Genomic DNA, 26,561 nt, shown 5'->3' on the forward strand with positions numbered 1-26,561 from the left:
TGCCATGTGAATAGCCTGCCCCCCCCTCCCCTCTGAGAAGCAGTCAGGTGAGCAGAGTTGACAGAGTTGTTGTTGACCGTTAATCGGATTATATGACCTGAGAGGACACGACTAGATCAGCTGTGAGGGAAAGAAAGGGACGAGGCTGTCCATTCTCACCTCTGCTAGTTTACTTTCTTTAATAAGGAAATAATGCCTCTCTTTATAAACCGTGACCAGATATTTGCACATCAGGTCCACCTGCTGGAGCACAAACTGAGGGTAAATCACTGTTGGTGGATGCTTAATGTCAGATTAGTTGACTTTTGGAGATTGTAGTTTAACGATGCATGTTTTCCAAATAACTCTACACTCAGATACAGCTTTTGAAACCCAGATTATTTGCTGTGTTTCACTGTGTTTTCAGAGTAAAGAGGAGCGAATACTGGAGCTGGAGACAGAGAATGCTATTCTTCATTTAAGACTTGCAGAGGTAAGAAGATTTCTGTCATTCATTACTTACAGGCTTAAACATAGACCCATTGGACTCTCTGTTCACACTATTGTGTTCTGCTATAGATGAATGTATTACCTTTCGTGCCAAGTGTGTGTGTGCATGTGTGTATGTTGTCGACACTTGGTTTAAATTCAACAGATTTTTACACCTCAGTGACTGCCTCAGGAGTTGGATCATATCTGTTAGTTCACTTGAAGGTGTATTATAGAGACCCACTTTGTATTTGATCAAGAGTGCTAGTTCAAGGGTCCTGATACTGTGCATGCTTGCTCACAGACTTGGCTTGTTGGGAAATATAAAGTAAACATCATTTGTATTGTTAAGTACTCCTGTCTTTTCCCCTGACAATCAAAATACAGATGAATGTACAAAAATGAATATAGCTGGATAACTTAAAACTCTTCCAGGTGTGAAGCCATATATTCACTTGCTGTGCAGCATTTAAGCATGACATACAAGTAGGAGAATATCTTATTTGCAGATTAAGTACGTTGGTGTCATATGTCTTTGTAGTGTCAGGGGAAACTCCGTCGGGACCATGATGAGGAATCCAAGGCCCTTGATGATCATCAGCACCAGAGGAGTGCACAGAAGATAACCCAATCAGCCCTCGCCAAACTGCTCTCTGAGGTCCAGGTAGGAATACACTGAAATTAAAGTGTGAGTTGTTATTATGGTCGTTTTGTTGAGGTGCATCCAAAGTCATGTAAAGCAACTCAGAAACACACACACACACACACACACACAGAGCCGTACACCATTCATATGTCCTCTCTCTGTGTGTGTGGCAGGCTGTGAAGCAGGACTTGAGCGAACTTTTTGCAGTTTATCTGAGTTTTTCCACTGAGCTGGAGGAGCAGAGCAAACAGCTGCTGGAAAAAGTAGCGCAAGCCAGCTCTTCTCTAAACGGCCACCATGGAGACGAGATCCAGAGTAAGTATGCAAGTGTGTGGCACCATAAGTTAACATATATGCAGCGCCTTTAACATCATCTTCAGGATATGGTTCTTAAGATATGTCTTCAGGCTGGGATTTTGGTGTACTGTTCGGCACCATCTTGGTAATTGTTTAGAGTTAGAAAAACCAAATTTGGACATGATGTGGTAGTTTCTAATTTAAAGGGTCAAAATATTGGATCAGTGCTGGGCATATATGTATAGTTAGTGGATTAATTGTAGTAGATGGTGGTCGACATGACCCCAGTTTAGAGAAGCCGGCAGGAGTACCACCATGGAAGCTAAGCAATTTACTGCTGTGGACAGGGGGCAGCAGCAAATCATATTTCAGCCATCTAAAGAAAACAATGGTTTAAGTGTACACTATGTTTGGAATATTTTCACTGCTTTACCTAGCCGTCAGCAGCTCTTTTTGACAGGAAACTGAACTGAAAGTCAAACTTACCTATGCTCTCTTCAAAGCCAGACTCCATTGATAAAAACAATATTTTACCTTCCTGAAGAGTTGATGGCCTAACGCTGCCTTGATTAGTTAGTTTGTGTTATTGTGTGGCTTTTGTGTTTAAAAAGGGTAGTTCGGATTCACTGAAGGCACACAATAACGCAAACAAAGTACCGTTCGAGGCAGCTGTAGATGAGCAGCTCCTTTGTTCAGTGAGCTAAAACCGCTGCTTTTGTCAATGGAGTCTGGTGGCTTTGAAAAACACAATATATTGGCTTCAGTTCCCCGTTGCAAAGGGCTGTCTGACAGTAAGGTTGAGTGGTAAAAATAGTCTAAATGTACTTCCACTTGAACTGTTTGAGTTTTTTTAGGTGACTGGATAAGTACCTCATACAACCCCACTTCAGAAAATCCAAACTGTCCCTTTAAAAGGACACTGTGGCATTGCATAAGTTAGGATGTTCTGTTCTGATCACACTTGACTGTGGAGAGTCTACTGGACTCTGTACACCTGTATTGTTTGGGACTGATGCGGTCTTAAAATTCAAATAACAATCAGCCAATATTACTTATGTATGTCTATTTACATGCTCCACATGCACACATTTTAAGAATCCTATGTAACTTTTCATAGCAGGGTAGTAATTTTATTAAAGTTTTCTTAGTGCCGCTGTCCAGTGGTCTGCACAGCAGGTGTTACAATAAACAATAACTTATTATCCTTAATAGATTCTGCACCAGCATCTGCTCATCTTAATATGCTACTCAGTCTACTCAGCTGCTGCCAAGTATTGTAAACCACAGAGGAGCTTTTCAAATTGTCAAAAGTTATTGATGGATAGATATTTTAAAAATTTGCTGCCTCTGGTTTCACATTTTCTACCTCTCAGTTTTATGAACTTTTCCATCCTGCTCACTCATTCACCCTCTCTGTGTCTCTCCATTCTAAAGTGGTTTACAGGTTATGTGCTGGCTGCGTCTTGATTAGTGTGTGTTTGCTGGTAATCCTCTCACGCTGTCCCTCCCCTCTTCTCCCTCACCCCGCCCTTCGAGGTTGTCCAAGGTTGAGTGTCTTGTTCTAATGTAGTCTCACAAGTCAGCTTGTTAGTGTTGGCTCTCATGATTGGTGGTGACTGATTTTCCTGAGCATGTGCTGGATATAATGCTGAAAAATGGCTTTTCTTGACCTTTTATTGTTATTGTTCACTTAATACAAAATATTCTCTTTCCTGTTAGCATCAGATCTTTACGGTTGTAATTTAAACGACTAGGACATTTGTCTTAATTACATTTATGTTGCATTTAATTAGCTACTTTGATCATAATTGAATTTTATATTGTATGTAAATTGGTTTTAACTTCATATTTCCTACATGTGCTCTGGAGCACTTTGTGATTTACAGAGCTGTGCTGGCTGTGTGGTTGGTGGTCAACCATCTGTCAGGCTATTAAAGTGAAAATCTGTCCCAAATTAGATTTAATATGCATCATTACAAAGCGTTTGCAAAGTCGGTTAATATCTCATTAGTGGAATCATCGCATCAACCCCAGATAAAGAGATTGATTCTGAAGCTGTTTTTTTTTTTTTTTTTTTTTTGTAACTACATGATTGGGAATGTTTTTTTTATAACTCTTTTCATTCAGATTTTCCCAAGAATCAATCTTACAAACTATAATGTAACATAACATTATGAGACTGGTCCAAAAAAAGTAGGCATTGCATTTACATGAGTTGAGCTTATTAATTATTGTGTACATCAGTCCGATTCATTCCACTGTCCCATTTCAGTCATCTATCCAATTTTTACCTATGCATATTATATTTAAGTCCAAGTGATTCCAAGTGATTCCAATGGTTCCTTCCACTTCTGCAGAAAAAAATGAGGCCTTCTATCAATATAATGTCCTATTTTTCCAGAGTCACACCTCAGAGAGCAAGGTTTTCCACATATATACAGAATTAAGGTTGTCCCCAACCCATTTCACCATGATGGCTTTCCTCGCCAGCATTAAAAGCGATTGAACCACTTCCTTATTTTGTTTAAGAGAGTCAGAGACATGAAAAGTGGATTTGCTGATGCCTGTTGACCTATTGCTGTACTGATGTTTGTGCATACTGTCCTCTAGAATAACTGCAGATTGGGAAAGTTTCACCTTGGGTGCAGCAACAGCACCCAGAACCTTTTTTAAGCCTTTGCGCTGGCAACAGCTGTGACCAAAAGCATTTCGATCCAATTTGTGAAAGCGATATCCTAGGAAGGCCTTGAGGGAATATCTTCAAATTTGGCACAAACGTCCACTTGGACTCAATAATGAACTGGTTAGATTTTACTAGTCAGAGGTCACTGTGACTAGAAAATTTCATACAACTGTCGAACAGGATAAATGATAAAGTGATGACATTTTATATCCAAAAGGTCAAAGGCCACATTCACAGTGACATCATAATGTTCTGCAAGAACATACATCATATTTCAGGAACAGGGGAAATACTGAACTGATGACACTAATCTTGAGTGTCCAGCTTGAAACTGTGTTGATTGTATAGATCGTCTGTGCTGCCAGGTTGAAGATGTGCATGACCCATCCATGTTTTAGATTTTGTAACTTTTTACGCAGCAATATTCACATTATATTGTCTGCTGTCATGGCTGTAACTTTGTGCTCTCTCCAGTTCCTCTGGCAGTTCAACGCAAGCACTTTGGGTGTGCTGATACCGACTTTAAGGTGATTGTTGTTGCACCATGTAATAACGCTCTCAATAAGTCTTCTGTAAAAAATAGTCTCCTCATGAAGACACGTTATATATTGATTGATTTTTTTTATTTTATGTCATGCACACTTACATGTGCCCGACCCTAATGGGTTTACAAGACACCATTACATTGCAGTAACAATCCAAAGTACATGTTATATTATTTATTTTTATTTAGACGGGAAAGAAGTCTAAAGACATCAAAACTACAGCGACACTTGTATAGAACAACCAACGTGTGGATGACCCTGATGAAGGCCAGGAGAAATGTGATGGTCTTACAATAAGTATGCCGAAAAAATAAACCAATAAATAAATTACAGGTTGACATTTTACATCGAAAGAAGATATTTTAGCTGTTTTGTTGCCGGTATATGGAATTTTTGAGTGTGCTCTTTAAACCTATAGAAATAAAACCTCCCACAGTAGTCAGTTCTATTTATGTCTAACCAAGGCTATTCTTGAATGTCACTCTGTGCTGAGTGAATGGAGGTGTGTGGTGCCAGGTGTGCTCCAGGATTACAGACTTGGCCTGAATTCAAAGATTTACACTGGAGAACAGATGCTTCTGGCTTTGGAGTTGATTCTTACACAAACAGCCATTCATTCACTTAACAGCTTTCTACTTAGCTTGAGCTACATGTTTGTTTATCTAAGGCAGTGCAGAGGCTGGTGGAGGCGTTTCAGTGTTCCTCTTTTTGATTTTGAGTGTACTGACCCTTTAACTATCTATCTGTTCTTCCTGTGCAGACTTACAAGCTGGTGTCGCAGCTCTGGAGCGCTCTCTGGAGGAGGAGAGGGAGAGGTGCAGGGCCGAGAGGCAGAGGAGGAAGGAGCTCCATAATGCACTGGTGGTGAGGACACATGTTTAGAGTCCAAAGATAATGCGTCAGACTGTAGGCTCTGATTCTGACCTTCTACTGTCTTTGTTTTGCTTCAGGAGCTAAGGGGGAACATCAGGGTTCACTGCAGAGTGCGACCAGTTCTACCCTTCGACCACGTCCAGTCCTCCACCTCTGGGTCAAAGTTGGTGAACTCATGATTCATCAGAACAATATAGACTAATGCATGATAGCTGAGATGATTTTTTATGTGTGTGAAAAGCTAAAAATGATCCAATTCTTTTCTCTGTCAGGCCTGCATCATCAGAAGAAGTGGTGTCTGTGATCAGTGATGTGAGTTTCACACAATCTTAGAATTTATTCTATTTTGTAGCTGCTTCAGCGTCCTCACTTGTTCATGTTATCGTTTGTTCAAAGGACACGGTGACGGTGAATTGCATAAGATCGGGGATGCCAGTGCAAAACAAGATGTTTGAGTTTGAGAGGTAAAATCAAACACTATCCTGATACAATGTGTTTTACTCCATTTAAGTTTCTACCTATTAATGATTGCTCTTTGTTTCCTCCAGAGTGCATGGACCAGAGGATTCACAGGATGCAGTGTTTGAGGAGGTCAAGCCGCTCCTCACGTCTCTGCTGGACGGGTGAGTGTGAAAAAGCACACAAAATATACACTATATCAAATCATCATCATGTGTTCAGTCAGCTACACTCATTAGACACTACCCTGCGTGAATGAAGCACAAACAATGAAATACACGACAAACAGCATGTTGTGACTGCATGGCTTCAGCTTGTATAGGATGTCATTCTCCTCCCTGCCCTGCAGCTATAATGTGTGTATCATGGCGTACGGGCAGACAGGCAGTGGGAAGACTTACACCATGATGGGATCCCAGCAGCTGGAGGAGCACTCAGGGACGCAGCAGGAGACACAGCAGGGTGTTATTCCCAAGGCTGCAGCTGAGCTCTTTCGGTGAGAAAAAAAGGGCATTTTTAATTTGTTTGTTTTTGTGATATTTACAGTGTGTGGTGACTGCGAGAAAAGTGTGTTTATGATGTGCTGAAAACAGCAGTAGATCTGGTGTAATGTACTATATTATAATTCAGTCCTGAAATCCATCAGAAGTGAAAAAAATTCAGTCTATAAATGTATAATGTGCGCTGAGAGCTGAGATAGAATATAATTTGGTTAACCTTTTCGTTTTTCTGTGTGTCCATGCTTGTGTATCTGTTCCTGTGTGTGTGTGACCCAGGCTGATCTCTGAGAAGCCTGCAGAGACCCACACGGTGGAGGTGTCAGTGATGGAGGTGTACAACAACGAGGTGCTCGACCTTCTGGCCAGAGACGCGCAGGGCAATGCCGCCGACCAGCGGCGGGACGTCATCACTACCTCCTCTGGTACCAGCCAGGTCATCTCCCTCACACAGGAGTGAGTATAGTCGGAGCAGAGGTCACTGTGTGTCGAAAGCTTTTATACTCTGTTATGAAGGGTCTGTGATATGAGACTTAGCTGCTAGATGACATAGTTTTTTGGAGTAGCATTTCTTTTTAAAATCCACTAATCAATAATTCTTTTATGGTTAAAATGTGTCAAATGATGTCCAATGGGAAATGAGTTGCTTGTAGTGATGAACCCACAGAGAGTTAAGTTCTCAGATGTTAGCTGGCGACATAAACACAGCTAAAAGAGAGGGAGTTTAGGATGTCCTAATTTTCTTCAAGTGGCCAGAAACACAACTCCATCTGAATGTTACTGTTGCTCCATATCTGCTGGATGTGTGAATATACAACTTTTTTTTTAAGTTATTTTCCATAGAAACTCTATAAGTAAATCCTCAGTACCCAAGTGGACCAGAAAATGTTATTTCATCCTTAAACTTAATTTCAAGTTTTACTCGGGGCAGCTGAGACAAGCTGTAAACACAACAGCAACTAGCAAGGGACAGTTCACCCCAAACTCAAAAACACATATTTCCTTTTATGCAAGTAGTGCTTTTTATTAATATAGATTGTTTTGGTGTGAGTCACTAAGTATTGGAGATATCATCCGTAGAGATGTCTGCCTTCTCGTGAATGTAATGGAACTAGATGGCACTCAGCTTGTGGTGCTCAAAGTGCCAAAAAAATACATTTAAAAACTCAACAGCAATGTCTCTTTCCAGAAATCATGACCTGGTTACTCAAGATAATCCACAGACCTTGTTGTGAGCAGTTTCATGTAGGAACTATTTTCTACCAAACTACAACTACCAACCGTATCATCATGCAGAAGGAAGTGTGCATCTACTCATGGACGAGAGGCTTGTGCGTTTGACAGCGTGAAATGTAAACATTAATGCCGTCCTCCTCAGTTGAGCTAGCTTTAGCTCAGTGGTGCTAGGTGAGCTAGCAGTAGATGCACACTTCCTTCTGCGCAGTGATACAGTTGGTAGTTGTAGTTTGGTAGAAAGAAAATAGTTTCTACATGAAACTACTCACAACAAGTGAGAATTATCTTGAGTAACCAGCTCATGATTTCTGGAAAGAGACATTGCTGTTGAGTTTTTTAAATGTTGTTTTTTGGCACGTTGAGCACCACAAGCCGAGTGCCATCTAGTTCCATTATATTGGAGAGAAGGCAGGCATCTCTACAGCTGATATCTCCAACACTTGGCCACTCACACCAAAACAATCTAGATTGATAAATAGCACTACAGATAAGAAGAAAAATATGTATGTTTGATTTTGGGGTAAACTGTCCCTTTAAAGGTGATATGGCTTAAATTGCTTATTTACACATGCAGCAGATATGGAGCAACACTAGCATTCATTTAGAGTCGTGTTTCAGGCCATTTGATGAGGGGATGTGTCTGGCTCTTTAGCTGTAAAATGCAGGTAGTGTAGGGTGGGGTTTGTAGAGCTTTAACACTGACAGCGGCCGCCTGCTGTGGCTGACATTATGAGAGTGGTGAGAGTGAACCAAGTGTTAAAGTTTCTGGCAGTAAAACTGGAACAATAAGTTAAGGTGCTGCTCCCCACAGAGCAAGTTGGATGAAAATTTGCAGCGTGCTTATCACTATGAATTATATCTCTAACATGTGTAGTCATTTGATCCATTGGGAATATTATGAATATTGATTATAGCAGCTTTAAGGTATAAAATGTGAGGTAATGGTGTATGTGTTTCATATGTTTCACAGGCCTGTGAGTAACGCCTCTGAGGTGATGCAGATCATTAACAGTGTTCTGAAGCTCAGGGCTCACAGTCCCACCCTCATCCACGCTGACTCCTCACGCTCTCACCTCATTGTCACCCTCACCATTTCCTCTAAGAGCCCCAACGCGCTGGCTCTGGGTGAGATGCCGTCACACACACACTCACACTCACAGACCCACTCACGTTGGTCACACGCTCCTGCATTGTGACTTTATTGCCCTCTCTCATTCAGCTCGCAGGCTACAGAGTGCCAAGGAGGACATGCAGCGCTCCACTCAGAAGGAGTGGTGGAGCCCACGCTGTCGCCGTGCCAACCCCGCTGCCCGCCAATCATCTGATGATCGTCTCTTCGCGAGCACAGCCTCATCTCCCTGCTCCCCTTCCCATTCTCCGTGTCCTTCCCCGAGGCCGAGCCTCTCACAAGCTCCGTTCAGGACCAAGCTGCAGCTGGTGGACTTGGCGGGGAGCGAGTGTGTCGGTGAGAGGGGCTCAGTGCTTGAGGATGCTCCTTGAATTTACAGATGTCATGGGAACACGGGTCCCTGAGTGTTTTGAGGAAACTGTAGCTGTATTAACATGCAATATAGCAAAATGGAGCTTTAAGCAACTCACTTATCTTGAGGGCAAAGAAATATGTGTGTTTGTGTGTGTGTGCCAGGTATGTCTGGAGTTTCGGGTGCAGCTCTGTGGGAGGTGTCCTGCATAAACCGCAGTCTCTCTGCTCTGTCTGATGTCCTGGGAGCTCTGGCCGAGCAGAGACCACACATCCCCTATAGGAACAGCAAACTCACTCATCTGCTACAGGATGCCATAGGTGAGACACACACACACGCACACACATGCTCCTTTATGACCTGGCTATGACTCATGCCTCCAGTGTCTGCTTCCCCTGGGAAAGATTCATTCAACCCCAAAATGTCCGCATCTAGCTGAGAGATTCCACACACCAACCCCAACTCTGACATACACACAAACATACCCAAACACTGAATCACTCAAAAAACTAAGATGTTCTGGTAAAGATATTTGTCCACGCCCAAAAATGGCAAGAATAAAAGCACAATGTGTGTAATCTAATATTTCAGTTGTTCTGAAACATTTCCAGTCTAAACCCCCCTCCTGTCCTTCTCCATCTTCTCCACCAGGTGGCGATGCCAAGCTGCTGGTGATGCTGTGTGTCTCTCCCACGCAGCGCTTCATCACAGAGTCTCTGCAGTCTCTGGGCTTTGGCACGCGGGCCCGTCAGGTCCAGAGGGAGCTTCCGCGAAGGAAGAATAACACCCCCAAAGTTAAGTGACGAGACAGAGAAAGAGATTTCATCCTTTTCCAGATGCCGTGGCAACATATGTTCTATCAGTCATGCCAACAGCAGATTTGAGGGTGTAAGATCCATACCTGCAAATTTGTTATTTTTATTTGATAGAGTCTGTGGGCACTACTTAGTTTTAGAAGGTACTTTAACATGGAAATAGATTGATTTGGTTAGAATTGCTCATATATGGTTTTTTTGGTGTGTGTGTGTGTGGAATAGATAGCTGTCTAAAGCTGCAAATACTTGTTCAATCTCAATTCCAAAAAAGTTGGGGCACTGTGTAAAACGTAAATAAAAACAGGAAGCAATGATGTGCAAATGCTTTTTGACATATTCAATTTAATACAGTGCAAAGACAAGATATTTAATGTTCAAACTGATAAACTTTTTTTTATGTTAATATACACTCAGTCTGACTTTGATGCCTGCAACACATTCCAAAAACGTTGGGACAGGGGCCTGTTTACCACTGTGTTACGTCATCTTTTCTTTTTAACAACACTCAGCAAGTGTTTAGGAACTGAGGACACTACTGAAGCTTTGAAAGTGAAATTCTTTCCCATTATTGCTCGATATACGACCTCAGATGTTCAACACTCCCGGGTGTCTGTTGTTGTATTTTACACTTCATAACGCGCCACACATGTTCAATAGGAGACTGGACTGGCCAGTCCAGTAACCGCACTCTGTTACTGTGAGGCCACGCTGTTGTTACGTACGGAATGTGGTTTGGCATTGCATTGCTGGAACAATCGGGGACATCTCTGAGAAAGATGTCATCTGGATGGCAGCATATGTTGCTCCTAAACCTCTATTTACCATTCAGCATTCATGGTGCCTTCACAGATGTGCAAGTTACCCATGATGCCACAGGCACTTACTCACTCCCATACCATCACAGATGCTGGCTTTGAACTTAGTGCTGGTAACAATCTGGATGTTCCTTTTCCTCTTTAACCAAGAGGACATGCTGTCCATGATTTCCGAAAACAGTTGTGGACATATGGACTCATCAGACCACAGCACATTTTTTCACTTTGTGTCAGTTCATCTCAGACGAGCTCAGGCCCAAAGAAGTTGGTGTTGTTGATATATGAGTTTCACTTTGCATGGTAGAGTCTGAACTTGCAGTTGTAGATGCAGCAACAAACTGTGTTTACAGACAGTTGTTTTCCATTTTTTGGAACATATTGCAGGCATCAAATTCAGATGTGTGTAGTGTATATTTTACAAAAAAAACAATTAATTCAGTTGAATATAGGTTGAAAAATATTTGCAAATTTTACATAGAGTCCCAACTTTTTGGGGATTGGGGTTGTTTGATGCTATAATCTAAAGCCCAGTTCAGACTCAAGATTTGCAACATGATAGGTTGAAATTTGCAACTACTTGCAATGCGCTGTTCTGCAGCGTTCTAAAAAACCTGCCAGTTCACACCAATGCAACTAGATGAGATTGTGTATCATCTGTAAGCAACAACTCTCCGTACTTCTGTTTTCAGCTTTTCTTATTTTGTGGCTGAACATGATTTGTAGCTTCTTGAAATATGAATGAGGATAGTGATAGTGAGGTACTGGCTACAGCTGCATTTGTAGTAGTGATGAAACGGTGAAAAACAGAAACAAACGAGCATCCGATGGACTGTATTCATAATAAATACGCCACGGTGATGTATATAACCAGTGGCAATTAATCAGTCACTGAGAATGTGTGCAAGCAAGCAGCAGCAGCAGCAACCTAACACCTGACACCGGCACACCATGAGGACGTAAACAGAGGGCTCGGACCAGCTGACTTAACTACAAGCTGATTGGCTGTAGAAACAGGTGACGTGCTTTACGTTCTACAACCAGTCGCCTAAAACGGTTTCGTCTGGTCTTGAATCTTTTGATCTGAACTGGGCTTTAGACACATTATTAATGTGTGAAAAACCCCAATTACATGGTGATTATGAATGAAGATGGTATTATATGAAGGTGGAGTAATGGTAAATCAATTTAGTATAAAATATTTTTTTATATCCACCTCCATTAAGCATTAGATCATGCCAAAAGTCAGCAGTCCTGTATCTGCAAAGGCTTCCTGACTGAAGTAGTCTTGCTGCTCATGCCTTCTCTCTTTTAGTGTTCAGGTGCAGTCATGTTTATGCAGTGTTTATACATGTTTTGATGTACTCTGTAAGCATCACCTGTCTTTGGTTACACATTACAAACCTTTGAAACGCCTTGATAGAGTAGCCTCTGTAGAAAACTGTGAATATGACTTTAAAATAAACAGATGGTGTGCAGATATCGTTGTGTATCAGTCTGTTCCTGACTAAATGCAGTGGAAAACTTGCTGTCATCAGGTAATTAAAACAGAGTTTGAATACATTGTGCAGTCAACTCTAAAAATAAACAATTTATTGCTCACAGCAGGCTATCTTTGTAAACTACTTCCACTGTGAGGGATTGTTCCTATAAGCTGTCTGCTGCTGTGTAGATTACAGCAGAGAGGAGCACATACAATCACGCTGTATTATATTTAGCTTTTGTTTTACAGTAAATTACAGGCAGGTGGAATATTCTGCATAAGCATAATTTAAGTAAGGAGCTATAAAAGTGATTGTTGAGTGTGGCAGAAGCCATCAGCATGATGCTAAAGAGCAGCAGCTGATGATAATTTGCAGAAGCTATTTCAGGTCTGTTGACGACAGCTTAATGTTGGAAGACAACAAATCAGGCAATTTCCTCCAAGGTGAAACATTTGGACATTTTCCAAGCATGAATAGAATAACACACTGTATCTGGTAATTAAATCTCCTTCAGCTCCCCTCAGACACACACACACACACACACACACTCACTTTTAATAAGCCTCCTCCTACCAGCGTGCTGCAAACTGCGACGAGGGCTCTGCACAATGTGTTCAAGTTCTAATCCACGCGGTCCCAAAGCTGACATGTTTTTGAGGCGCAGATGTCATGTGCCGCCCTGACATGAAAGCTCAAATGCCCAAAGTGTCTTTGAAACTGCAGGCTTAGAGGATAAAGAGTGACAGGACAAAAAATAAGATTATAATGAGAGTGACAAGATAATAAACATGAAAACTCCAGGAGCTTCCTCTGTTTGTAGGGAGGCGACCGGGAAGAGAGAGACGGAAGAGAGGAGAGGTGAGAAGACGGGGAGAGGTGTAAAGAACCTGAGTGAAGAGGTATGAGTGAGAATGAGATGAGAGAGAAACAGGAACAAGAGGAGGTGAGAGGAAAGTGTGACAGCGCAGGAAACTGTAAACTTGTTATTTTAACCATTAACCTATCTGACAAACAGAATCTGAGACTTAAGTCAGGACATTTCTCCTCCACAGTTCCAGACTTGGATCATTTAGGGAAAGCCCTGTCCTTCAGTCATGGATAAGTGAGTTAGCTTTATTTGATTGTTAGTGATTTGACTTCTTTGGGCCCTTCAAAGCTGGCTTCAAACATATCTGGAGCTCTTAATTTAGGTTGATCATGGCCAAGACATGTTAAAGTGAAACAGGCTGCATTGTAATCCCTACAGGCAATAGTGTTTGTTTTTGCCACTTAGAGGCTCACGTGTATAATCACTTTTATAATCTGAGAATATTACAGAGGGACCCTTCTAAAAAACTGAAATGTTTTTTCTTACCTTTCACTGGTCTGTTATTCTGACCAAGTCTCGCTTGAGAAGTCACAAGAGGTGACCTGTTGCAGGTAATACAACGGTGGAAATGTAAGCAGGAGTTGGAGAGAGGAGTGCCGGGAAGAGTTTGTCATGTCAGAATACAGAAAACATAGCTTAATGTTATCTAAGAGATTTTCAATGTCATGGCTGAATATTTAGCTGATTTCAACAATCTGGAGACGTCCCTGAGATTTTAGAATGAGACTTCTCCTCGAGCAAGACAAACATTTCAGGAAAAAAGGTCAGGAAGAAACATTTTGGGTGCGTTCTGAGTCTCATACTTTTGCTTTTTACTTTCAGTATGTACTGCAGCTGCCCTTAAAAAGTACGTACTGTTGCATGCAGTATGCACACAAGCAGGACAAACTTCTTTCTCATTACATTACGCCCTGAACTTTGACCCTCTCGCTTTTATATCCATTACCATGGAGATAGAACAAAATGCCATTCTGCAAGCTCACCAGAGACTCAAGGTCAATGCGGAGAGCTCTGATATTATTTTACTGTAGATTCTAACATATTCATGATAGTAAAATTACAGAGGCTACACATTTCTCTGTCATTGTTATTAATACTTATGTCCTTTGTTGTTGGTCATATTTATTAGTATTTTATCCAATTAAACAGCTAATATTCATATAATTACTAATCGACTGGTTATCAGTCACCTAAATGCACTGTCATCCATCATTTTAACTTCTGACAATCGATGCGACGTATCTTTTGCTGTGCAGAGGATTGTGGGTCAGGAAGAATAACCAGAAAAGCCTGCTGGCTTGCATACTGCAAAATTTGACCTGATGTCATAGAACATCCTGGTATTTTTGCCATATTGCATTTGACATATTATGTTCTGGGTCATACTAAATCTTTTTCTGGCATACTATATGGTATGGTAGTATGGGTATTGAAGCGCACAGTTTATTTCTTTGTAGGGATCTTTTCCATAATGTTGTCATATGCTTATAATAACAGTCTGAGCCTGTCAGTGGCAGACACAAGCACTTTTTGTAGCAGTAAATTGACGGCACACAGTTACCTGTCGTGATTACATTCCAGCCTGTTACACTGCTGTTGCTGCAGTGGTCTCTTTCAATACTGAACCAGTTTCAAAAACTGTTGTCTCCATTAGTCACTAAGACACAAAAACATCAGGTAACAGGATCCGGGTTAAAAAATGGTTAAAAAGTTTCCATGAACTGAAGGTTTCTGGCTGTTAAAAATGGAGCAAGAACACAAGTCATTTATTGTTATGATAATAACTTGTCATTTGCACCCTGCATGTTCTGAAATGTAATTGCATCATAAATACACGCAGCACTCTGTTCTTCAAACATGGCTTAATTACCTCAGGCTAACCTGCTTATCCAGGTAAAATTATCCTCTTATTTTGAAATAAAGACGACCTCTAAATGAAATTAAACCTGTCATACTTTCTCATAAAGCAGATTCAACTTTAGATATTAATTGAATGAAATGAAATGTTACTTATGATTTCATACTAATTAAAACAGACTCAAACTGATCTGGAATTATTTAATCGTTTCAGTCCAATTACACAGATAGATGAGGCCACATTTCACATATTTTTGTGTTTACTCTACAAATCCCTTTCAAAATGGCATCACTGAATATTATGTTTCTGGTTGTATTCATCTAGTAAGACAGAAATATGAAGTTTAATACTTCTTTTGCTCAGTTTTCCAAACTAAATTAGGATTTAATTGAACAGATTCCTATAGCTTTTTATCATTCTAGATATTTAACCATTAATTGTGAAAATTTAGGATTTTTCAATCATTTACATGCTCTCATCTAATATAATTATGTCATCGTGATTCTGCTGGTGCACATAATGAAAGGAGTAACTCATGTCTAAAACTGACTGTGTCTTGGTCATGATCCATAAACTGTGTGCAAGCTTGTACTTTTGCTGAAAGGAATAACTCAACCACAAAATGATCATTTGTATATCAATAACTCACCCTGTATTAAGCTGAATTTGTGAAGAAACCTCACATGCCTCCTGAGTGAATGAAGAATCCAAAAAAAGCAAACAGTTTTGATAAATTAAATTCATAGTGCTCTCTGGCTGCACCCAACTAAGAATTTTCCTAGTGGACCAATAGTCGTCATTTAGGGCCATTAGTTGACTAGTCACCCGCATGTTTACGATATTAATTTGATTATTAAATGATATATTTTGGGTGGGGCAACACAATGGTTTGAGTTGAAGGTGTGAGAAAGAATAGTATCAGTAACATTGTTAACACTGTGCTACATTACAGAGAAATACAAAACCGTACTAATGAACCTTCATTAATATAGGCCTATATTTTATCTACAAGTGCACGTCACACACTGAGCGAGCCGCCTGTTAATGACGCTGTCGACTAATGGGCACGTAGCTACTTCCATGTTTGTAGTCGACCAATGAAGATGAGTTTACATATCAGCTTGGGTTCGTCCTTCACCTTCTCAAAATGATCCCACACTTTGGATTTCCTGCCCGAGAGACATGCGTGAGACTGTTTATGTGGAAGTTTTTTAAAGACATAGTATGGTTTTAGCAAAAAAAAAAATCATGTTTGGGAAGTACTGAGCATACACCTGGATAAATGACTTGGATTATTCAGTACAAGCTGTGTGAGAGTTTGTAAAAGGATGTTTTGATGTAGTTTTGCTGTTGTTCAATGTGGACCCCTATGGCTTCAATTCATCAAGAAGTTTCTCCGTTTTTTGGATTCTTCGTTCACCGTGAAGGTATGCGAAAAAAAACAAAGTTTTCTTCAGGAATTCACTGTAACATGGGGTGAGTAGTTGTTACACTTATGATCATGTTGCGGGTGAAGTTTCCCTTTAATGACTTGTTGCTCAGTGATCCACATATGAAGAGTGAGGATCAGCTGAGGAGATGAGACAAAAACAAAGCCATAACATTTAGGGCTGAAACATAACATTAGATTTTTATTAATTCAAGCAAACTGTTACAGTCAACAGTTACATAAGTTACATGGTATACAGTATTGTTCTAATCTTTTTCTTTTTTTTAAACCAGGGTTTCTGTCCCCCCGTCCCTTTGTCCCCCCCAAACATAGAAACAGCAAATCCATACAAGCGCAGGCAAGTAAGTAGTAACAGCACAATACATTCATCAACTCAACGATACATTTTGTACGAACAATAAGGCAAGTAGAAGAAAGAACAAACGAACAAACGGAAAAGGATGGCAGACATTTTCTTTGAAATGAGCCAAAACAAGGCATCCTTCTCTTTCAGGCCTGAGGCAGTATCACATAAAATGTATTCTTTTGAACAACGTTTGCTGCTGTCGAACCAAACGAGGTAAGGCTTCTCGTTAGTGGGCAGGTACACAGTAAAGGGGGGATGTGAGGGAAGAGCTGCCTTCAGTGGTGTTGAGTGGTTTGTACCTGGGTGTTGGTCAGACTCATTATTGCCGGTACCTTCTCGAAATTCAAAAGTTTTCCTCGGCACACTGAATATGCATCAGGGACAATAAGAGAGGCAGGAAATCTGATGTACATCTACAGCATCTCATCGCTTCCAGTGTCCATGTCTATGGCAAAGAGAAGAGGATGGACCGTTCACTAAAAACCAATGGCTCAGAGGTTATCTTTGACATTGCCTGATGTCAACGAGAGCGTACATGGCTCCGTAGAACCTGGACAGACAAAAAGCTCAATCTCTTGGCATACTTTTCCCTGGGGTAAAAGTTAGATGTAAGTGGATGGATATGCAGCCATATGCTTCCCCTTCTTCATTTTCAACCATACAGCAATCATCACATGACATACCAACACAATCTTCCGCTTGTTCTAAGTGGTAGAGTCAGTCCTGACAACGAGAGAAAACAAAAGGACAACCCAGCTTCTGTTCACACCGAGCGACTTGTTCATGTAGCGGTCAGTATCGGCAACGACTGGCCCGTTAAAATTGCAAATGTTTCAGCAGAAAAAGGTAAATAAAAGACAATAAAATAAAACAGCATTCATTCAATGCCATGTTCAGCCACCAGGTGGCGAAACAGTGCTGGAGAGAACTAAGGATAAATGCAACATGCCTTCATTTTTTCCTTTTCTATTTTCTTTTTTTTCTTCATTTTGTTTTTTACATCGACGCACAGATAAGAAACAAAAACAAGTGGTTCTTCAAAAAAAGTTATTTTCATGTATAACAATAGTAAACATGGGGGGATTTCATCACAGGAAATCCAGAAGAAACAAAGTCGTGTGGTAGTGCAGAAAAGAATGAATGCAAAAACTTCTCTTGGAACACTAGAAAGACGGACGAGGGCGACGTGGAGATTCTCCTCCGAACACAAACCACAGCTAGACAGAGATAAAAAAGCTTGACAGAGGGAAAAGTGGGCGACAACGATTTTTCGCTTCTTTCCAGAGTAGAAAGGACTCTTTGATGGCGAGGCGTGGAGCGCAGGGTTGGTCGGGGGGGGAACCTGAACACATTTGTCCTCTGCCTGATCGCCATCATTCCATCCAGTCTCCTTCGTCAAACTCAGACTCGTCCTCGGAGTCAGAGTACTCCACGGCGATGCGGCGTGAGAGGATGGTGGCCACGTCATTGCCGACACGCTCGTGCTTAGCCTCCTGCTCTCGCTGCTCCTCCACTTTCCGCAGCTGTATGCCTGCAGGAAGAAGAAACAAGTTTGTGATCATGTGATGTGAAGTCGTCAAATTACCTTATTTTATAAATACTTGCAAAAGGCATCTGAAAGCAGCACAAGAAAAGTGATGTCGCTCCAGATTTAAAAGCACACAAGGAATCAAACTTAAGAACAGAATACACACTTCCCCCTAAACTGTGAGTGTGTGCTTTGTCCAGAGAAAACGCTGCTGGCAGGAGAAGGTTTCAAACATATGTGGTAAAATAGCTCCCCACCTTTTCTGATAGCTTCCAACAGGACACTGCGAGCATCGCTGATGGGTGGCAGATTGGCTGGATGGTGCCTCTTGCTCCCCAAGTCGTGGAGGGTGTGGGGCGGCGGGGAGGCCATGGCTCCTGCTGAGGGGAAGGCTGGCACAGGTGGCGGGCCTGATGGACAGGGCGAGGAGCTCCGCACTCCGGTGAGGGGCAGAGGAGGAGGCGGCGGGGGAGGAGGCAGGATGCTGCCGTCCAACTGGGTCCCAGAGCCCATGGGTGGGCCCCTGTCCAGGACCTGCTGGAGACGGGCCGGTGAGGAGTGGAGGGGAGGCGCCACGGGTGGAGGGGCCGGGTGCAGCACCCCGGGGGCGATCTGGAGAGGGGCGGGGGGAGGCGGGATGGCCGGGGGCTGCTGCTGGACTGGTAGAGGAGGAATGGGAGGCGGAGGGGTACCCCGCAGGCCTGAGGAGGGTAACGGGGGAGGCGGAGGGGGAAGAGGGGGAGGCGGTGGAGGAGGAGTGTTGGAGTTGAGGCCTGCTGTCCGTGCTGGAGACTGGGGTCTGCTGTCGGAAAAACCCGAACTGGAACTGGAGGGAAGAAGAGAGGAAAAGAAGGAAAACGAGGTTATGATTAGAAATAAGAGCGCTGAGTGTGTAAAATAAGGGGGATTTGGTGTCATCTAGCAGTGAGGATTACAGATTGCAACCGGCTGAAGCTTCTCCTGGTTAGAATTCCTTTAGATTCATTGTTCAGGAGGTTTTAACCAGGAGCTGAATTATCTCCTCCTCTCCAAAGCTAACAAACCAGCTGATTTAAACCGGTAAAAACACTGAATAAAGCAAGTTCACGTTATACTGCAGTGTTCCTCCAATACTGTTCAGCTTGTCACAGATGGCTGCTAGCCCAGCACCTGCTGACTTGTGCTCACCTTATTTCTGATCCAGACTTTCAGGAGGTTTTAACCGGGAGCCGAACTATCAGCTGAGGTCTCTTCCTCTCAAAAACAAAAATCAATGTGTTTCTCTGACGCCATGTTGGAGACCAGCAACTAGTCCAGCACCTGCTAATGTGTGCTCTCTTTTTGTCTCTGATAATTTAAGATCCAGACGTTCAGGAGGTTTTAACCGGGAGCCGCGTTATCTGCAGAGGTCTCTTCCTCTCCAAAACAAATGGACCCAGTGATTCAAACCCATAAAACCAGTAAAACCCAGTGTTGTCTCTGATGTTGCTCGTGGGGCTGCTGACTATCTAGAGCTACTGTCTGGTGTGTCTGTTGTGGGCTACTGTAGAAACATGGCGGTGCAACATGGTGTTACCGTCTCACCCTTTTTCCCCTCTAAGGGCGGTGGCCTTGTGGGTAACCTGTGAGGGTGTGAGGCTGCAGGCGGCAAAGAGTGATGATAGTCAGCAGAATCAGGAGTCTAGATGAGCTCAGGGCTGCTGTTAGACCTCATGAGAATGTTGATTTGTGGTGAAGACTGCAATAAAGCCATTGTTAGTGAACGGCACCCGAACGCCTCGCCAGCGTGTTCCCAACTATGGTTCGGAGCCGGTAAGCTGTCACTGAACGAGAGGGGTAACAATAGTGAACTCCGTGGATGAGGTCCCGCCTCATATGTAGATATTTATGGCCCACTCTAAGGTAACAAAAACACAACAACTATGTTTCGGGTGATTGTACAGGAAATAAAACATACTTATATTCCATTTTGCCAATATATCCCCCTAAATCCTACAAACTTAAATCAATGTTAAGAAGTGCATATGAAGATCCAAATTAGTTCTGTTCAACAAACAAAAAGCTAACAAAATAAGGGCCACGTTTCTTTTAAGGGGGAACAATACGCAGCAGTACATCAGTCTCAGCTGCTGTGCACCTCAGAATTCATGTTCACAGAGACTGACACTGGTGTAAGTAATCACACATACAGTAGCTTTCTGAAATTGCAGTGTTGTCAGGGAGGTTTGGATGTTTGACTCAGAGTGATGGCGCCCCTGTAGGGGGTCTTTAACTCTGCCACCAGCCCTCACAAAACCCTGGAAATCACAGCATGCCAAAGAAAGCCAACCTGAGCATCCAGACCTGACTGTAACGCGTACATTAAGGGAGAGAATGTTATCAGTATCGGCTATTAACTGCCGCTGAAGCTGCGTGGGCGGATCAAGCTACTACAGGACATGGCAACACAAAGCCCGAGATGTTCACAATCAGTTTTCTTCCTACGGAGAAAATTGCTGCGGACAAAAAGCACAGCGAGAGAGAGAAGAGGGAGGAAAATAATGTGGTGAGTATTTCCTCCAAGTGCTGCATTAAATGTGGGGAGGGGGGGTAAAGTGAGAAAATTAGATATAGACGACGATGATAGCGTCTTTTAAAAAGGAAGAAGACACAGCGAGACGCCAGAGCCAAAAGGTCAGAAAAGGACTGAGAGTAGAGGTAAATAAAAACAGATGGGGATGGAAACAGTAAAAGGAGAAGATAGCTGCAAGGACTTCTGCAAAAAGAAAAAAATCAATCTGCTATTTCTCTGGTGCTGCAGTCACAGCCTTAATCATTCCCACTGATCTCTCCTTCCCTTCAAACTGTGACATATGCGGCAAAAGTGCGCAGCAGAAAAACAACCTGTAATGCGCTCAGTGGCCTTAACACTTTATTGATCCTGCCCTTCTCCCAGACTTTTCCTTTTTTTGCTTCAGCTTTGGTCCACAAAATCTCCATCTACACGTCCGTCCCTTCTTCTTCTCTGTGTTTTCTTGCTGAGCACTAACAGGGCGAAAAATCCTCGTCCTCTCAAACAGAATAAAAAAGTAATGAAATGCCACTCACTGCGACCGACTGATCCGTAAGATGAAAAACACTAGCTAGAAAACAAACAAACAAACCAAAGAGCTGAGGATGAGTTGGCAGTTTTATGTGTGTGTGTGTGTGTGTGTGTGTGTGTGTGTGTGTGTGTGCTTGTAAATCTGACACAAGGTGAGATACAAATGATTTTTCACACTTGAATCTCCTCGGCACCAGATGAGCAGGATTAACTTTTTTCTCAGTCCAGTAGGTAACTGACTGGCGAGCAACTGTGGGTAAGCACTTCCTGCTGTTTACAACTGCAATGCAAAACCATAAAGTGTGACCAAAGGTTTCCGAAGGGGACGTATAACTGTCTCCTGTCCCACCTGATCACAGAGGGTGGCTTGATCTCTCCCAGTGGGTGCATGAGGGGTGGAGGCGGTGGAGGGTCGTGGGGCCGCGAATACATTCTGTCCCCGGTGCGGTTCAGCAGCTCGTTCATCTGGCTGTAGGGCAGCGCCGCCAGCGAGAAGGGCCCGTCCAAATGTTCCATGTACAAGGGAGCCCTGAGCAGAGAGATATGTTGTCCTTAACTCACAGTTTGTTCGGTTCCTTTGAACTTCTCTCACCCAGAAATTAGTTTTTTCCTAGCAGAACTCAAACGTAGTCAGCTACACGTGAAAAAATATTTCACCAGCAAAAAGACTAGTTAGAGATGTTCTGACCTGATACTGATTCTGATACCTGGCCTTGTGGCTCGTCCAATAGCTGTTTACTACTTACCCTGAAACTAAATCCTTGCATACTGAACACACTACCGTTACTGGTGGGACTTTGCAGTGTCAAAATACTGCCAATATGGCTAACATTATGCTAACGGCCAATGTTAAACCATTTACAGTGAACTAATTATTTTTTGCTGCTCTATAACAGTAGTTGCCGATAGCTGCACACCTCAACATACTGCGTAGGCTACTTTTTTTTTAAAGCAGCAAAGGATATTTGATTTCTTGGAGCATCTGGGGCACTTCTTATACTGATACTGGTATCGGAATAACTCTACTTTTAGTATGTCAGTTACTCACCGTGTGTAACTTTGCATTTGTGAAGAAAACTTACTTATTGTCGTATGGCTCCATGGTTGACGGAGAATCCAAAAAAAGTGAACACTGAATTGAAGTAAGTTTGTAAGTAAGTATTAAATCAATTTTTGTGACATTGACATCTCAGTTACAACAGCAGAATAAAATAATGAAATGATTTTTAAAAAAGAGCTAACAAGTTTTGGGGCGTCGGTGGCTTAGTGGTAGAGCAGGTGCCCCATGTACAAGGCTGTTGCTGCAGCGGCCCGGGTTTGACTCCAGCCTGCGGCCCTTTGCTGCATGTCACTCCCTCTCTCTCTTCCCCCCCTCACACTTGTCTGTCCTATCCATTAAAGGCTAAAAATGTCCAAAAAAAAATCTTTAAAAAAAAAAAAAAAGAGCTAACAAAACAAAATTTTTTTGGGTAAATACACATTATTACAGCCTAAGGATTAGCGTATCTATTGATTATCATTCCAGTCCAGTGTCGTCTTTTTGAGTCTTGTATTGAGTCCATTATTACCATTTTCTTTCAAGTTGTGCTTCTTGTAGTCTCAGTATGTGTTTAAAGCAAGGACTGGGTTTAACAACATAACTATATCAAAAGCCCTTTCTGACAGGGAACTGAACTCAAAGTGAAACTTACCGACGCTCTTTTCAAAGCCAGACTCCATTGACAAAAACAATAATTTTACCTTGCTACACGAGGGACCTGCTGGTCCACTATCAGTTATTTAGTTTGTATTATTGTGTAACTTTGCTGTTTGAAAGCGTTAGATCGGATTCACCAAAGTCACACAATAACACAAACTAACTGATCGAGGCAGCAGTGGACCAGCGGCTCCTGTGTTCTGCAGGTAAAATTACTATTTTTATCAATGGAGTCTGGCTTTGAGGAGAGTATAGGTAAGTTTCACTTTCAGTTCAGTTCCCTGTTGGAAAGGGCTGTCTGTTTGAGAACTAGTAAGCATACCACTGAATAAATTAGACCTGGATTATACTGTTCAAGTTGTGGGTGAGTTTGTATATACATATGTTTTGATATAGTTTTGCTCTTGTTAAACATGGTCCCTGTCCAATTCACCTTTTTTGGATTCTTCGTTTGCTGTGGAAGTTTTCTTCACGAAAAAAACGTGTGATTAACGTAGAAATTGCCATTTTGCTGGTGAAGTACTTTTTTTATTGTAAATGTGTTTTATTGGTTTTCAAAGTCTTTATCCCACAAAGAAGAATACAAAACATGTTTATTTAACTTCAATTCAACCATTCCTCCCCCGCCTATAAAGAAACCGTATTCATCAAATATGTTGACAAATAAAAATCAAAATCTAAAATCCCTGATTCCATGCCTACCACTCTACCCACCCACCCATAGGATTACAAATTACAAAATACACCCTACCACCCTATACTTTATCAAGGGGTTTTATAGGACCTTTTGAGTGTGTGTTTGATTTTTTTTTTTAACTTTAAGAAATACATAACATCTCTGACCTGATAAGAAAAGAATGGGGGAGGGTGAAGTATTCCTGTAAGTGACCTCCCTACAGTCAAGCAATGTCTCATGTCCTCATCACACCTTTTACTACAGCAGTAAGCTCTTCCACCACAGAATAACTTCTTTACTTGTAACTCTCCTAGATACATTGAATAATGTGTAGAAGCTTGAAGAGGTGGAGTAGCAATTTCACAAGAAAAAACAAAGATGAGAGAAAAGTAATTAAAAAATTAGCATGATTTTACATAACTAAGACTGTGTTTTCTCTTCTGTCTTATCACTAAAGCTTCACGGAGGGGGGGGGGGGGGGGGGTTACGAAAACTTAAAAGAAGAAAATATATATAGTACGCCTATAGCTCAGCATTTCATTCATTTCTTTGAGTAAAACTAATTAAAATTGTTATTCTTAAAGTTTAGATTCATATTTACTTCTTCTTCACAGGAGAAGGGCAATTGAACACAAGCTTTGCTGACAGGGCCGTCACTGCTGAACAGCTTTGTCCTTCATTAGAAAAGCACTTCAAACAACCAAAGAACTAATGAAACAATGGCCGAGCGCCAGGCAGATGAAAACATGGAATTAGTCAAAAAGAAGCCTATTGAATATGTATGGTAAAAAAATATATAATACAGACAGAGAGTTGTATAAAAGGTTTCTAAACTACTCGTCTCTGATGTAACATTTACAGGAAATAATCTGATCCAAATTCACCTAAGTCACTTGCTTTAATTGTACAGTTAACAAGGTTATTGTTATACACTGAATATAATATGAAATACCATGAATTATGTCACTTATTAAGGGGTCGCCTGTTTACTCAATGATAAAAAAAGGTTGGGGACAACTGCTGTAAAACATACAGAACGATAATAATTCATCCCCAGGTTGGGAACTATCAGATTTAATCACATGTAAATGTTTCTTACCATTACACAGAGCTGGTTTAAAAGTTAATGTGGTGCACGCGGGGTACAAAAGTCTGCTTTAAATCACAAAATGTGCAGAGTTAATTTTAGAAAAACATCTTTTCATGATCAATCCTGCATTTAGGCGGCAGAGCTGGTGGTGGTAGGTAATTAGGAAACATGTTCAAACTGGTTGAAGTTCTTTTTTGAGGATTAATGAGATTTTACACTTTGAACTGATATATATAACATTGGAGACGGCACCACACTTTCATCAGTGAAGCTGTGGACCCAGCATCTGATCCAGATATTTAACCACAGTGAAAATGAAATACAGAAAGTCACATCATATGTATCGCACTCCACTTTGGTACAGGTCAAGGCTAAAAACTATTCTTCCACAGTGGATTAAGTAGCTTGAAGATGATTACAGATAATCAGCTTAACTCTGTCTCTTTTACCTGTTATGTATACTTATATTTAGGAGCAAAAACATGCCTCAGCTACACAGATTAATCAGACAATGCTTTATAATACTCCTGAGCTGCTTTCATGGTCCAGGCCAGTCTGTCCATCACAGACACTCTGGCTCTTTGGTCACAACATCAAGGACTGTGCATTCACTGTCATCTATACAGGCTGACACTGCGGTATACTCCCTCATCAATATTCTGAGAAAAAGATTTTATGTCAGCTATTCATGGAACTGACAAACCCAAGAAAACCGCTTCTTTGCATAAAAACCTTTTTCTTATTAATCACACTGACTGGCAGGGAAATTATTGAATATGAGCGTCACTGGTGCTCTGAGGCACAATAAAGGCAATCACAGCTGTGAGGGACCTTAATCATCGCTGTTGTTGCTCGAGTGTAAATTGCAACAACTCGTTCTCTGTGGAGTGGGCACAGTATATTTGTGATTACTTCCTGCTGAGTCAGTGTTCCTCCAATCAGCATGTCTGAAGCTCGTTGATATTTCGAATCAAAAGTTATACTGTGTTTCCATGGTTACCAGGATGTAGGGGTGTAATTTACAAATTGCATTTACTCTCATTACTGTCACAAAGTTCTTTTTTGTATACTTGTACTTTTGTGAGTGTTTTTAAAAATTATTTTATTTATTTAAATTTTACTTTAACTGAAAGACGTCGTCAATTATCGCGATAACACCAGTCACTTCCGTCAAATCAGCAAACTTGTTTTTCATGTCGTCATTTTCAGCCATAACTAGCCTATACAGTTTAAAAAGATATAGCAGAGATACTGGATGAAGGGAGATACCCAACTGTAGGCTTATCCAATGTTAAAAAAACGGTTACTCTTCCTGTCTCCTAAGTGGGCGTGGTTAGCTCTCCCTCCAATCAGAGCCTGTTCTTCCTCAACCCCCCCCCCCCCCCTCCCCACCACCGTGTTGAACAGAGGCTCTGTGGATGTCTGTGTATGCAGATCGAGAAGCAGGTGGAATGAAAATACATTCTTCCTATTATTGCAGCCTATTGTAGCACAAAGCTTGGGCATTTTTTATTTATTACTAGCGGTAAATAACTGTTTGTAAGCTAACTGTGATTTTACCGCCTGTTTATCAAGATCACGAGATCCCGCGAGAACTTGTTTTCTGAGATGGACAGGGCTCAAATAAAGTTAACTTTCTCTTGATCTGTGCGGATGACAAATGCAGCTTTAGCGTCAGAATATTGGGAAGAT

The 26,561-nt window shown here is 41.6% G+C and overlaps 2 protein-coding genes across 5 annotated transcripts in view; one reads left to right on the forward strand and one right to left on the reverse strand.

Annotated features, from left to right (window-relative positions):
* The first annotated feature begins 115 nt into the window (after positions 1-115).
* kif25 (kinesin family member 25) lies at positions 116-12,292 on the forward strand. Its single transcript, XM_033649140.2, has 15 exons — positions 116-261; positions 407-472; positions 1,010-1,132; positions 1,288-1,429; positions 5,400-5,503; positions 5,590-5,675; positions 5,785-5,824; positions 5,909-5,976; positions 6,061-6,135; positions 6,321-6,467; positions 6,748-6,924; positions 8,675-8,829; positions 8,924-9,169; positions 9,350-9,505; positions 9,837-12,292. The coding sequence occupies exons 1-15, from the start codon at positions 193-195 to the stop codon at positions 9,986-9,988; spliced, it is 1,806 nt and encodes a 601-aa protein (XP_033505031.2). The 5' UTR covers positions 116-192; the 3' UTR covers positions 9,989-12,292.
* Positions 12,293-16,625: 4,333 nt separating this feature from the next.
* Positions 16,626-26,561, reverse strand: part of wasf1 (WASP family member 1) — a 116,693-nt gene continuing 106,757 nt past the window's right edge. For 2 of the 4 annotated variants that reach the window (XM_033648497.2, XM_033648496.2), the window contains 3 exons: positions 21,757-21,936; positions 18,604-19,172; positions 16,626-18,349 (listed from right to left, as the gene is read on the reverse strand). In XM_033648497.2, coding sequence (XP_033504388.1) covers positions 18,192-18,349; positions 18,604-19,172; positions 21,757-21,936 — 907 coding nt within the window. In that variant the 3' untranslated portion in view covers positions 16,626-18,191. The remainder of the gene's footprint in view (positions 18,350-18,603; positions 19,173-21,756; positions 21,937-26,561) is intronic. The other 2 variants (XM_078173808.1, XM_078173807.1) reach the window with 1 other exon arrangement.

Source organism: Epinephelus lanceolatus, chromosome 13 (assembly GCF_041903045.1).
Source record: "Epinephelus lanceolatus isolate andai-2023 chromosome 13, ASM4190304v1, whole genome shotgun sequence".
NCBI classification, from domain to species: Eukaryota; Metazoa; Chordata; class Actinopteri; order Perciformes; family Serranidae; genus Epinephelus; species Epinephelus lanceolatus.